A 12973-nucleotide genomic window follows, 5' to 3' on the forward strand; every position below is an offset into this window, starting at 1 on the left:
TGGTCAGGCTTTGTGTTGAGAGGGGGCTGACATACTCCACTGAACTGTGGCGAAGAAGGAACAGGAGGAGAGAGAAGGAACAGCAGAAGATAAAACCTTGTCTGCTCTTCTGAATAGTAAAATTTTTCATTTCACACCATCCAGCCTTGGAATGAAAACAAAGAGCTGCCCAAATCTTTCTGATAACTGAGCTAGTCTCGCTCACAACAAGCAGAGTTTCTTGTAAGTGTTTTTACTATTAAAGAAGTTGAGTTTGAATGACTTCCAGCCTACTGTGTACAGTTCCTCAGTGAGTGAATAATGAATTAACAGGAAGCTTGATATGAATTTATTCCTGTCAGAGATCATGACATCAGTTTATGAGCTGTATGTGTGAGACAAAAGTTCAGTTTTAGAAGCCTCAAAGGCCAATGGAAATATTTAAAACAGGACATTTGGAGGTATACAACATTAATGCAGACAGCAAGAGGATTCAAGAATAAATAACTTGGCAGAGTGTGAATTTCAAATGCTATACCCACGATCATGTGTTGGATTTGGTGTGCACATCTATCACAAGACCTCAAAGGCTTTTCCCTCACTTTTCCAGCCAGCAGTAACATGTAGAATAACTATAATAAATATCCCAAAGTCGGCGCATTCATTCATTAATGAGAGGGGATTAGTTATTCTCAGACAGTTGCACTGCTAACATGTCAGGGAGAGGCTATCAGCTCTCTGAGACACCGAATAACTGCTTACATTGACCATCTTTGCTTAAAAAAAGAAAGACAATTGAATCAATACAAAAAAGTGGAACGAGTGTCTGACTGACTAAACCCTTTTAAAAATACGTTTTTTTTAAACAAGTGAGTCTGTCGCCTTACAACTCCGTGACAACAGTTTTAAAGGACTGTGAAAAATTCAAGCGCATATTCTCAACTGAGTGTTTTAAGGTGGTAATCATTAGTTATATATTTCAAATAACCATCCGCTTCAATCAAAATGACGAGAGGAAACAAAACCATTTATAGATTAACATAAAAGGTGTGCGCTGACGTATTCTGACTTTCAATGTAGGTTTCTATATAGATTTACTAGCAAGTTGCACCAGTTCAAACTGGGTTTTAGTATAAACAAAAATTCTTTCATATTTACAAAGAGATTACAGTGTGTAAGAGATGGGAACTCAGAGATTTTTGCAACTGACCCTGCTGCATTTACATTTCTGAGAGTTCCTTTCTCAGAGAACAAACTGATTTACTAATGTTTGCCACATGCAATTTACTGCCAGTTGCGCTGATGTTGAATGATATTTTTTCACACTTGATATTTAAACAAACTCATGTCTATGATTGGAAAACTAACTGCAACCACAAGCGAAATTTGGAGATTGCGCTCACATGCTATTTTGCGCCACTTAATCTGGCTCCTAGTACCTCAGATGCAATGAGCTCCAAACCACGGCACTGCCTGTCCTTCTCCTTCTGCAGCAGATTCCACATCTCGGGGTCATCCTGAGCCAGGCTCTCCTGACCCGTCCAAGGACGATCTTCATCCGCTGCACGGGTGGCAGCGTGAGACTGGTGGGCACGTGCACTGAGACAAACAGGGACTCGCTGGCACAGCGGCTGTGGGTGGAAGACGAGTTGGGAATATGAGGAAAGAAAATACAGAAAGGAAAAGGTTTGATTTAGAGTTTGTCAGCTTTACACAGATATCGCAGTTACAGTAGAAATGTTTTCTAAAACTGTGTCATTGCACCAAACTGGGTCATGAGTTGCCAGAGTGTGAGAGTGTGCGTGTGTGTGTCCATCATCCTGCAGCTAACAGATGGTTGTATTGGATTTCCAGGTACAACTATTGTATATTTCCCACCTAATCATGTCGTTCTCTTTGTAGCCTGCTGAAAGCTTATCATCTCAAAGTTGAGAAATCAAATTAGTTTGACTTGGTAGCCACAGATCATGGTGCAGTTAAAGTCCCTGTCATCTCCTAAAGTTGCTGAATTTTCATGGACATTTGTCAGTTTTTGGTCACCATGTTGCTGCTAGCTGTCCTATTACAAAGAACATCAATTCTCTAGTCTTTATTTGATCATTTCATATATTTAAAGTGTGATTCTAATTTGTCCTGTACAAATTAGGAGACATTTGCCTCCTTTCAACTACTGCGCTTCCCTTACACTCTAATGCAGCCTGGTATAATTAGAAGCTGGCGTGTTTTCGTGATATCAATAATCAGCATGGTTGTTCAATTATGCCTCTATCAGCACTTCTATAAACTGGGACCGACTTTTACAGCCTCAGTGTACCAGAAGGAGGCATATAGAGAACAGATTCAGCACTTCCTGCTTATCTAATCTGGACTGGGGCTGGCGAGTTCTTCCTCTGCTGCAATGCTTGATCGTGTGAGAGTGCAGACTCCATACAATTTTCACTGGCTCTTTTCTAAAGTGAATCCTGATCCCACTTTTCTTTGTTAGTATGACACACCACCGACACGGTGCTTGGACCATCAGAAAACCTCTGAATACACACAAAAAAAGGTTTGTGTTCTATTTAAGTGGATTCCCATTATAACTCTCAATCAAAAAAGAAGCACTGTGTGGGAGAGCTGTAAGGTTAAATAAAATGTTGACAGGTTGATTGCACTCAAAACAAATTGGCTCATTCTCTTCATTTAATCAGCAATATGATGATGATGACTCTGTGCTGAGATCAATCGCCCCACTACAAACCTATAGTTATCATCTGTACAGGTGTGCTGGGGCGTGAGGGACAGCCTCCTTTTAATAGCGCCATTAAAAAGCAATTAACACAATACTTAGGACTCTTTAAGGACACCCATATGAAAAACGTGTAATTATGCTTATTCCATGCAGTGTGAATTAAGTTTGGCTTTTTACTCATTTGAAATGGCTTTATAATATTTACCAGTGTTGTTTTTCACAGGCTTTAAGATATATGTATATTCTCATTCTAAATAATCTCTACAACATAAAGAGGTCTAGCTATAGTATAATTCAATACACTCTTTAAAAAATAAAATAAAATACCCTAAAGATAGTTTATCACCTTCATTGTGGTTGTCTACTTCTTCCTCTGCTCCCCAGTGTGGCAAAAGAGACAACGGTGACACGCCAGGGGAGCCAACTGGCACACTAATGACTGATTTCTAATAGTCTCTACCCTGGCCTTCTGTCACCAGTAGCATTTATGATGGTGGAGATTTCCCTCCCCAGGATCCTGGAAAAGACAGGGCCTGGGAGACAGGTCGAGCTGCCTCTGAGGACACATTTCTCGCCAAAAAAAAAATCACACGGGTCATTAAACCTTGACGGGAACTGTCCTTTGCTGTCTCTTTTTTGACTGTGGCACACCAACGCCAGGAAACGCAGTGGCAGAAAAAACCCAAACTGAGTGGCTACAAGGTTACTGAAGACTGAAAAACAGACAAGGCTGCCTCTCCTTTCTCCTCTTCACCTTCATCCTTTCCCCGCACTATCCTGTCACCCTACGCCGCTAAGCACTCTCAACCAAGTAACATTTGTGTGGCATTTTTGTTAGTTCCTCTTGTCATCGATGTGAATTTCACAGTGTCCAAATGGGAAAGCTCTGAGCTTAAACAGCCAAAAGACAGGTTACTCCCTGTTGTGTTTCTTTCTGTTTCCCTGCTTCATTTCTCAGCCTTGATCATTATGGGAGATTAATTAATAAACACAAAACAAACTGATCCAAGAGAAGCGAGAGCCAAGATACAAGCACCAAATATGTCACAGCGGGACTATTTTTAGGCGACAGATTACGCTGTCGTTTGAAGGTGAACTTGATGAAAACTCTGCTGTGAGAAAAGGGGCGGGATAGGCCGCGTCAACCTGGGTGCTGAGCACAAAATAATTACAGAGTCACAGATGCACTACATCTGCGTGACAATGATAAGGTAATTGTTGGCATTCTGCCTTCCCTGTCAAACATCTGTGCTCAAAGTACAATTGCGAAACAGAAGAAAAGGGAAGGAAGAAAATCATTTCATTAATCCTACTTCTGTATTGTTTTTGCCCGTTTCCTGAAGCAGCTCCTGAGGAGAGTCAATTTTACAGATGACTGCTGTCCATCAGCAGCTATACCAAACAACAATCAACCCAGAAAAACACACACTAACACACACACACACATGGGATTAGAGTGGTGAAAGTAGGTTGCAACGATTCGATTATAAAAAAAAAAAATCCTCAACGCAAATTTTTTGCCCTGGGTTTTCCAACAAAAAACTGATAACACAACAGTAGCAGTGAAGATGACGCTGTTGTAGTTTAATGTAGAGTTTGTCCACACACACACACACACGTCGAAGAACAAAGAGGCGGAGCCGTACTGAGAAGCAGAACCCGATACTGTAATCACCATTAAAAGCATTTCTGTTAAAAACCTGGGGAGGAGTCCTGCATCAAACAACCTGTTTTACAGGATCCAGTATGTTGAAAAAAAGTTTTTGTAGCTGCTCCTATCCACCGCAGCAAAAAACTGCAAGACATTATTGACAATGTTGGTCACTAATAACCAGAGAAGTCTGGGACCAACAGACTTAAAAACTCCTTTGTCCCACACGCCATTAAACTCTTTAACTCCTCGCTGGAGGGGAGGCAGAGGGGAAACAGGAGGACAAAGGGGGCGGGGACAACTAAGCAGTAGTTTTTGCACAAACCAAACACTAAATAAGAACTGATCACTGTGCGCACGATCTGATATCCTTGTGTTGGTGTTGGAATAACTATCTATCTATCTATCCATCCCATTTTTCTATTGCAGTGATATACTCAGCGAACAGGGGTGAGTTTAAAGGAGGGCATGGGATGTACTAGATCATATTTATTTCAAAGCTTTAGTAACATTACTTTGCTTTTATATTGATTAAATTATATTAATATTTAAAAATATAAAAATAAAACCTTTTTTCAACCCGCAGGCCAGTAAAAATATACATAAGCTAGCAGAAGTCACTGACCCAGTGCTGTTTGACGCTGAATAATTATAAACATGAATTATTAAAATCTACACCATCAGAATGTCTGCTTTCCGCAGCAGGAAACGTTGCATCGAAGCATAGTGCAAACCTCAGACAATGCTGATTTCCTCACTTCATTCCAGCTACAGCTTGTTCCTCTAAAGGCTTAACACCACACCTTCTCCTTTATTCATTACAACATTTAATAACTCAGACACACCAGACTGCCTAAAACTAAATCTGAGCCCTGGCTGAACGACATGACCCAAGCTGTCAGGCGCGACTGCCGTTGAGCTGAGCGCAAGTGGAAAAAGGACAAACTACAAGTGTCATTCCAGATGCTGAAGGACTGTTGGCGTCAATATCAAAGAACTGTAAAAGATGCCAAAAGAAAACACTTATCTGACATTATTTTGTCAAACTGTCACAACCCGCGTGTTTTATTTAAAACTATTAACTCTGTTCTTAATGCACCATATACTGACTGTATCGAGCCCTCATCAGAAGCCTGTGAAATTTTTTTACACTTTTTTATTGAGAAGGTCTCCTCCACAAGGGCTCAAATCTCTCCTTGTGCTCATGACCTCTCAGTCTCTGTTTCCTGCTCTGCTGTCTTTGACAGGTTTGAGCCTGTGACTCTGTCCTTTTTAAAGGAGACTGTTGGTCATCTTAAGCCTACAGGGTCTCCAAATGATGCTGTCCCTCCTCGACTTTTAAAAGAGGTGTTACCTACAGTTGGTCCTTTGGTTCTTGAACTGGTAAACCATAGTCTGATGTCAGGTGTTGTCCCTAAAGATTTTAAACATGCAGTAGTCAAACCCCTGATTAAAAAACCTTGCAAATTAGCTGGCCTATCTCCAAACTACCTTTTCTTTCCAAAATTCTTGAAAAGGTAGTTTACAGCCAAATAATGACCTTCCTGGAAAAGCAAAATGTGTTAGAGGTTTTCCAATCTGGTTTTAAACCCTTTCATAGCACTGAATCAGCCCTTTTAAAAGTTTTTAATGACATATTTTTAGCGACTGATGCTGGGGACTGTGTTCTTGTGCTTTTAGATTTGACAGCTGTGTTTGATACCGTGGATTATGCCATTTTATTCTCTCATTTGGAGCACTGGGTGGGCATTAGGGGCACAGCACTGGAGTGGTTCAGGTCCTACTTGGCGGGGCGAACTTTTTGTGTCAGCCTCGGTGACTATGTGTCGTCCTCCGCTCCCCTCTTGTGTGGTGTCCCACAGGGCTCAGTTCTAGGCCCCCTCCTCTTCTCTTTATATCTGCTTCCTCTTGGTTCTGTACTGAGAAAGCACGGCATTGCTTTCCACTTTTATGCTGATGACTGTCAGATCTATGTCCCTCTAAAGAAAAAAGACAGATACCTTACACAGCCATTACTTCAGTGTCTCGATGACATTAAGGCTTGGATGTCTAAAATTCAATGATAAAAAGGTGATGGTTTTTGGTAGCCCCACTGAGACCCCCAATGTGTATGTAGATTCCCTGGCCCAGTATGTTAAGCCAACTGTCACAAACCTGGGGGTCAAAGTGGACTGTGATCTGAAGTTTAACAATCAAATTAAGGCAGTGGTAAAATCTAGCTTCTTTCAGCTGGCAAAAATAAAGCCAATTCTTTCACGGCAGCACTTTGAGACAGTGATCCACAGAGGTGGGACCAAGTCATTGTTTTGCAAGTCTCAAGTAAGTCTCAAGTCTTTATCCTCAAGTCTCAAGTCAAGTCTCAAGTAATGTCAGGCAAGTCAGAGTCGAGTCTCAAGTCACTGGTGTAAAAGTCCGAGTCAAGTCACAAGTCTGAAACTTTGAATTTCAAGTCCTTTCGAGTCTTTAAAAAAAAAAACAACGAAAAAATAATGTTGCAGTTATATGCTAAATGTAAATATTAGACCATGTAATTTTAAATCTGTGTTTTTCTCAACACATGACAAAAGTGAACGTAGAAAATATACACAAATTGTGAAATTGCACCTCTTTAAAATGCAGCTCAATTAAACCTAGCTCCAATAATAATTTTCACCGACAGTTCTGAGATAAGCTGCATGTTATTCTTGGATGCGGTTGTAGGACCAGCTTTAAAATCGCATGACAAAAATATCATACACATTAAAAAAAACTGTATCACCAACGTAGCCTGGACAACATTTGCTAGTTAGATGAAGTCAGCTATCTCATTGTAGCATATTTATATGCATATTTATAATCATACGGTTCTTGGAGTGAGTGCATACACTCATGAAGTTTAGTAACTTCCGGTCACTGCAACAAGCCCAGGTACAGTTTACCGACGGATGGGTGCAGGACCTTGAAATGCACCGTGTAGAAAGTAAAGACCATCGTACGTATCATAAGTTTACCAGTCTCACAAATTGTCGTCATAAATACACATTCCTTAACCGTTTATTAATAGGACCTTTGAGCTCAACGGTAATTAATTAGCAGTGGAAATAATTTCTGGTAGCATCACAGAAATGTAGCAGTGACAATAATATTGTATGCTGTAATCGTACTGGGCAATTAGTGATACAAAAAACCTGTTTTATCCTGTGAATAAAAGTATATGTTTTTGTCAATGTACCATAATAACAGAAGCGAAACGCAATATTGTGTCAGGACAATTCACTATTTATGCACAATAAATAAAGGAGCATAGCGCGACAATTTCTGTTCAGCGCCAGACTTGCTTGTAACCTATATCACTAATTATGTTATGAAAATGACGCATTAACTACAACAGCAGACTGACCTTTGTGGAAATGCTTGGAGCAGACTAACCTGTGAGCTGGAGTGTTCTGGGACGTTATATTTGGTCTTTGAATGGCTGCAATCCAGTCGCGTCTTTGTTACTTCGGAAACATGGCTCGAACAATTTCTCTTCAACGACGTAATCCGATAACAACCGATCTCTTTACCCATCGGCTTCCCGTGGCTGTCATGCGACCGGCTATTGCAGTTAATGATACAACAGCTTCTTGCCATTTTTGTGTTTCTTTTTATCGCTGTGTGACTGATTTTAATTGAAAGCCTGCGTGCGCTAGTACCGCTTGCCACGAGTTCCCAGAATCCTTTGCGGTTCTACCCGTGAATGACGTCACATTTTCAATCTCTATATAATATGCATGTTAAATTTTATATTTGGGGTAAAATATCAAGTCTTTTCAAGTAAACCGGTTCAAGTCCAATTCAAGTCCCAAGTCATTGGTGTAAAAGTCCAAGTCAAGTCACAAGTCTTAGAACATTTTTTCAAGTCAAGTCTAAAGTCATAAAATTAATGACTCGAGTCTGACTCGAGTCCAAGTCATGTGACTCGAGTCCACACCTCTGGTGATCCACACCTTTGTTAGCACTCGGCTGGATTACTGTAATGCACTTTATATTGGGGTCAGTGCATCATATATTAGTCATCTACAGAGGGTGCAAAATGCCGCAGCTCGTCTTTTAACTGGCACTCGAAAGTTTGAGCACATTTCCCCTGTTTTAGCTTCACTTCACTGGCTGCCCATTTCTTTTAGGATTCATTTTTAAATTCTTTTATTTACTTTTAAAGCTCTCCATGGCCTAGCTCCATCTTATCTCCATGAGCTGCTACAGCCTTATACACCCACCCGCTCTCTCAGGTCAGCTGATCAGCTGCTCCTGAAGATACCCAGGACTGGGCGTAAACTTAGAGGAGATCGTGCTTTTGCTGGAGCAGCTCCAAAACTGTGGAACGAGCTTCCTTTAGAGATTAGACAGGCCACTTCTTTATCTGTTTTTAAGTCACTCTTGAAAACCCACCTCTTTACCCTGGCCTTTGACACCACGTGAGATGTTGGTTTTTATTTTTATTTTAGTTGTTTTTAGGTGATTCGATGCTGTTTTATCTTGTTTTGGTTTTAACATAGGGCTGTTTTAATTGTATGTTTTCTGTTTTATTTATTTATTTTGCTGTTTTCCGTTATTCTATTGTTTTAACTTATTTTCTATACAGCACTTTGTTCCTGTGCTGGGTATTTTAAAGTGCTTTATAAATAAAATTGGATTGGATTGGACACACGCACAAGTCCCCCCCCCCCCAAAAAAAAAAGAAAATAAATAAAAAAAATCTATGTACATATCTAGGAAATAAAGCACTGTCAGAACTCTTTGTTTTGCCTTTGACTAATGTAAGGAAGTCTTCCAAAAAGACAGGATAAGGTTATTTTATTTGACCTCTTAGTTCAGGTTGTATGTAAGCCTCATTTTAGGACATTTTAGGACATTACTGTACTTACGATAATTTAGTCATTTATGCATTTAGGAAATATTTTATTTAAAATATATAACTTCAGTGACAGTGTTTAGCTTTTTTAGGCCACATGCTGTATGCAGTTGAATTATCAAAATAAAATGGAAACCAATGAGCAGTTCATTCCCAAAAGAGCTGTCTTTTTTTTCCTTTTCTTAATATTTACTATAGCTCATCAACAAAACAGAAGTGTTTCTTATTCGATCATGTAATTAACTCAGAGAATAATCGATCCTCGATCACTAAACTAATCGATAGCTGCAGTCCTGGGTGAGCCCACAGAAGAACACAACAGATATTTAAGGTTGCAGAGAAGAAGTGTCAACAGCGCAGCAGCATCGTTGTTGCCTCTTCCTCTGTCACTGACTAATAGCAGGGCTGCCCATTACAAATTGCCCTGTGATACACTCTGGATGACACTAGACTGGAAATCTAGACTAAAATCTGGACGGGGTGAGGAGGCGTAAAGGGACAGAGGCACAGTCAAGACGACTACACTCCATTCGGATCAAAGGATTGTCAGGGTGACAATCAGAGACTTAAGCGATACTGGCAACAAAGGCAATCTTCAGGAGGCGTAGGCAGTGGAACGGCACATTTATACTGTAATCTTTGCACTGCACTTCTTAAAGATGGTTTCCTAGTGCTTCAGACACATGCTGTGGATGCTAACACTTTTGGGTTCAAGGCTGGCTCAAAGCCTTTCGTCCATGAAACCCCGCTCATAAACTCTATCAGGTCTACAGTGTGAAATATGTTTTTGTTCAAGTCATCCTAGCTTTTAAATCTTTTAAATCATTTTTTGGACAGCTAAAAGCTACTTTGGACCTTATCAATGCAGCTAATCCTGTCCAACAACATAATCCGATTAATGTAAATCTGTCAAAATGAAAAGCTATGCACTAGTTGTGATTCTACCGAAATTACAAGGAGAGAATGTCAACTTTAAAATGTTTTCTTCAGTTAATTCAAAATAAATACAAATAAATTAAAAAAAGGTTGTATTGCAATTGTAGTAGACCTGACTAAACATATATGTTTAGTGAATGGGAGTCAGTGCGCCCAGGACAGCTGTGGCTACAATGTAGCTGCCATCACCAGTGTGTGAATGTGTGTGTGAATGGGTGAAAGACTGAATGTAGTGTAAAGCGCTTTGGGGTCCTTAGGGACTAAGTAAAGCGCTATACAAATACAGGCCATTTACCATTTACAATCAACACAACATGCTGAAGTTCAAACTGAGCACCAGAACGAGGCAGAAAGGTGATTTAAATGACTTTGAGCTTGGCTTGGTTGTTGGTGCCAGATGGGCTCATCTGAGTGTTTCAGAAACTGCTGATCCAATGGGATTTTCCCACACAAATGTCTCTAGAGTTTACAAAGAATGTTTTTTCTTAAAGTTTCTTTTGGTAAATTGATGTCAGTTTCTTGGTTACATCACTGATAGGATGACCTTCCTACTGGTCAAGTTGTTAAAGGCCTTCGGCCATATCAGTAAATCTGTAGGAGGCCACATCTCTTACTGACAACTAAAGATTTTCAAGTGTTCAGCAAAGCAAACCCAAAAAGTTTAGATGTTTGAGCTACGTTTAGTTCAACATGACCTCTAGCTCTCACAAAAACCATTGGTTATAAAAAAAGTTTGATGTACACGATTCACTCTACAGTCTGTGCGAACAGCAGCACTCTCCAATGTTTTCACAAACAATCTTATTATTGTCTCTACACCTCACGTCTCACTTTGCAAAAAACTGAACTGATGAAAATCAAATCTGAAAATAATGTTAATTATAAAATTCAAATTCCATATCTGTCACTCACAGGTTGCTCTTTCAAAGATGTGATCATTTAAATTTGGGAAAATGTTGTGTTTTTTTTAAAAAGCTCAATCTGGAGTGTGCCTGTCCTTATTATACCCAGAAACAAGGTTTGATGCCAATGTGCAAATCCGGGTAACATCCTCTTTTATGTCTGGGGGAGACGTGATAGGAAGTAATAGGAGTGGTCCTGGTGCCTAGGAGGCAGGAGAGAAGAAATCAGAATAATCGACTAATCCAAAAGTAACTAAATATTAGGATTTAAGCACAATCTAATGGAAGATGTTTGCCTGCAAAATTACTGCATGTATTTAAGAGCCATTTGAAATTGTTAAACACATTCTTCCATAATCCAACTGTACTTCAGATCATGAGTTTTCTAAATGTAACTAACATTTACAGCGAACAGCAGCTGTAGCTTTGTTTCCTTGTAAATTCATTGGTGACGAATGTTGTTAAGCAATCCACAGGCAAGTTCTCACATGTCATGTAACTCCTATCACACAATGAGGCACTCTTTGGTATTTTTTGGCATCCTAATATTTCAGAATCAGGGCTTTACTTGACTTCATACTCTGTGTAAATAATCATTCTGTACATACGATAACTTTTTAATCCTACAACTGTTTATAACTTGCATAGTTCCCATTTCTGTATAACTGTATATCTCAGATTTCTGTATAGTTTTTTTTAATTTCATGTTTTATATCCTGTTCATAGCCTGTACATAGCTTGTACTCACTACAGCCTGTACATACTTATAGTTATAGAATATTCACAACATACTTCATACCGTGTACATTATAACATACCATAATAGACCCATTTCTGTAATATACTCACATATCTATATTATTGCTAATATATATTGTAATATATCTATATCACTAAAGCACTTCTGGATGGATGCAAACTGCATTTCGTTGCCCTGTACCTGTGCATGTGCAATGACAATAAAGTTGAATTCTATTCTATTCTATAAACCCTTTGTCAGCAGGAATGGCAATCAATAAACATCTAAAATATTTACAGTTATTTATTATCAGACTAAATAATCTAAGACTGTACTTACATTAACTGCATTTGCATTAAACTGTACCTGACTCCAACCTAACCATGCCACTTCTTCTCCACTTTTTCCAGCACTTTTTCCCATGCAAACAAAACTTTACAAAGCTAGGTCATTAGAGCTTAACTTATATGAGAGATCGTTTTTCATGCGTAGATATAATTGTTAGGTCCCAACAGTTCCGACTTGCCACACAAACTTTAAATACACTGTTTTGGTTGGTTTTTTTTTTGTTTTTTCATTTTTAAAGCATGCTGATATGAATCTAATACTCCAGAATAAATAAAAACAAAGCCAAATCTGGTTTGCAACAAAGTTTGACTTCCTAATGAGTTGTTGTCCTTCTTTTTTAATTTTTAAAACCTCACTTGTTTTATATACTTACTTTATAAGAGTATGTTTTAATCCAAAGGTAGACAGTACACAGTTCAGTATGATTTCATCCAGTCTTTTTTTTTTTTTTTTTACAAAGTGATCATCTGTCGAGCTAGCACAAAAACATACAAATACAAGTATAACACGCAGCATGATAACACATCCCGGTTCCAAGTATTTGGACTGAATATCATGTTATCTTTAATGAAGGTTCTTGTGCAACCATTATTAATTTACACTTAAAAAATAATAATAATGAATTCACTTTTTATGCTTGTAAGCTGTGGCAGTCGCTGTGGCATCATCACGTGGACCCAGCTGCATTCACCAAACTTAACCTCTGGCAACCTCAAGTTTCCATGAATGCAGTGCATAAAGGGCAGACAGAAAACAGCCAGCGGTTTATTGCTGAGCATTTCTATTTATTAAATATAAACACTACAGTTTACTT

The 12973-nt window shown here is 39.1% G+C and overlaps 1 protein-coding gene and 1 long non-coding RNA gene across 2 annotated transcripts in view; one reads left to right on the forward strand and one right to left on the reverse strand.

The window, feature by feature from the left end:
• The window catches only part of LOC146670534 (uncharacterized), a 213049-nt gene that overhangs the window by 151000 nt on the left and 49076 nt on the right, over nucleotides 1-12973 (forward strand). The window lies entirely within an intron of this gene.
• Nucleotides 1-12973, reverse strand: part of shmt2 (serine hydroxymethyltransferase 2 (mitochondrial)) — a 29482-nt gene that overhangs the window by 16359 nt on the left and 150 nt on the right. Inside the window, exon 2 of the mRNA XM_085407507.1 lies at nucleotides 1419-1610. Within this exon, the coding sequence (XP_085263633.1) occupies nucleotides 1419-1610 (192 nt within the window). The remainder of the gene's footprint in view (nucleotides 1-1418; nucleotides 1611-12973) is intronic.

This window comes from Rhamphochromis longiceps, linkage group LG5 (assembly GCF_057381845.1).
Source record: "Rhamphochromis longiceps isolate RC_006_pf linkage group LG5, R_longiceps_female_GT1.1, whole genome shotgun sequence".
NCBI lineage: Eukaryota > Metazoa > Chordata > Actinopteri > Cichliformes > Cichlidae > Rhamphochromis > Rhamphochromis longiceps.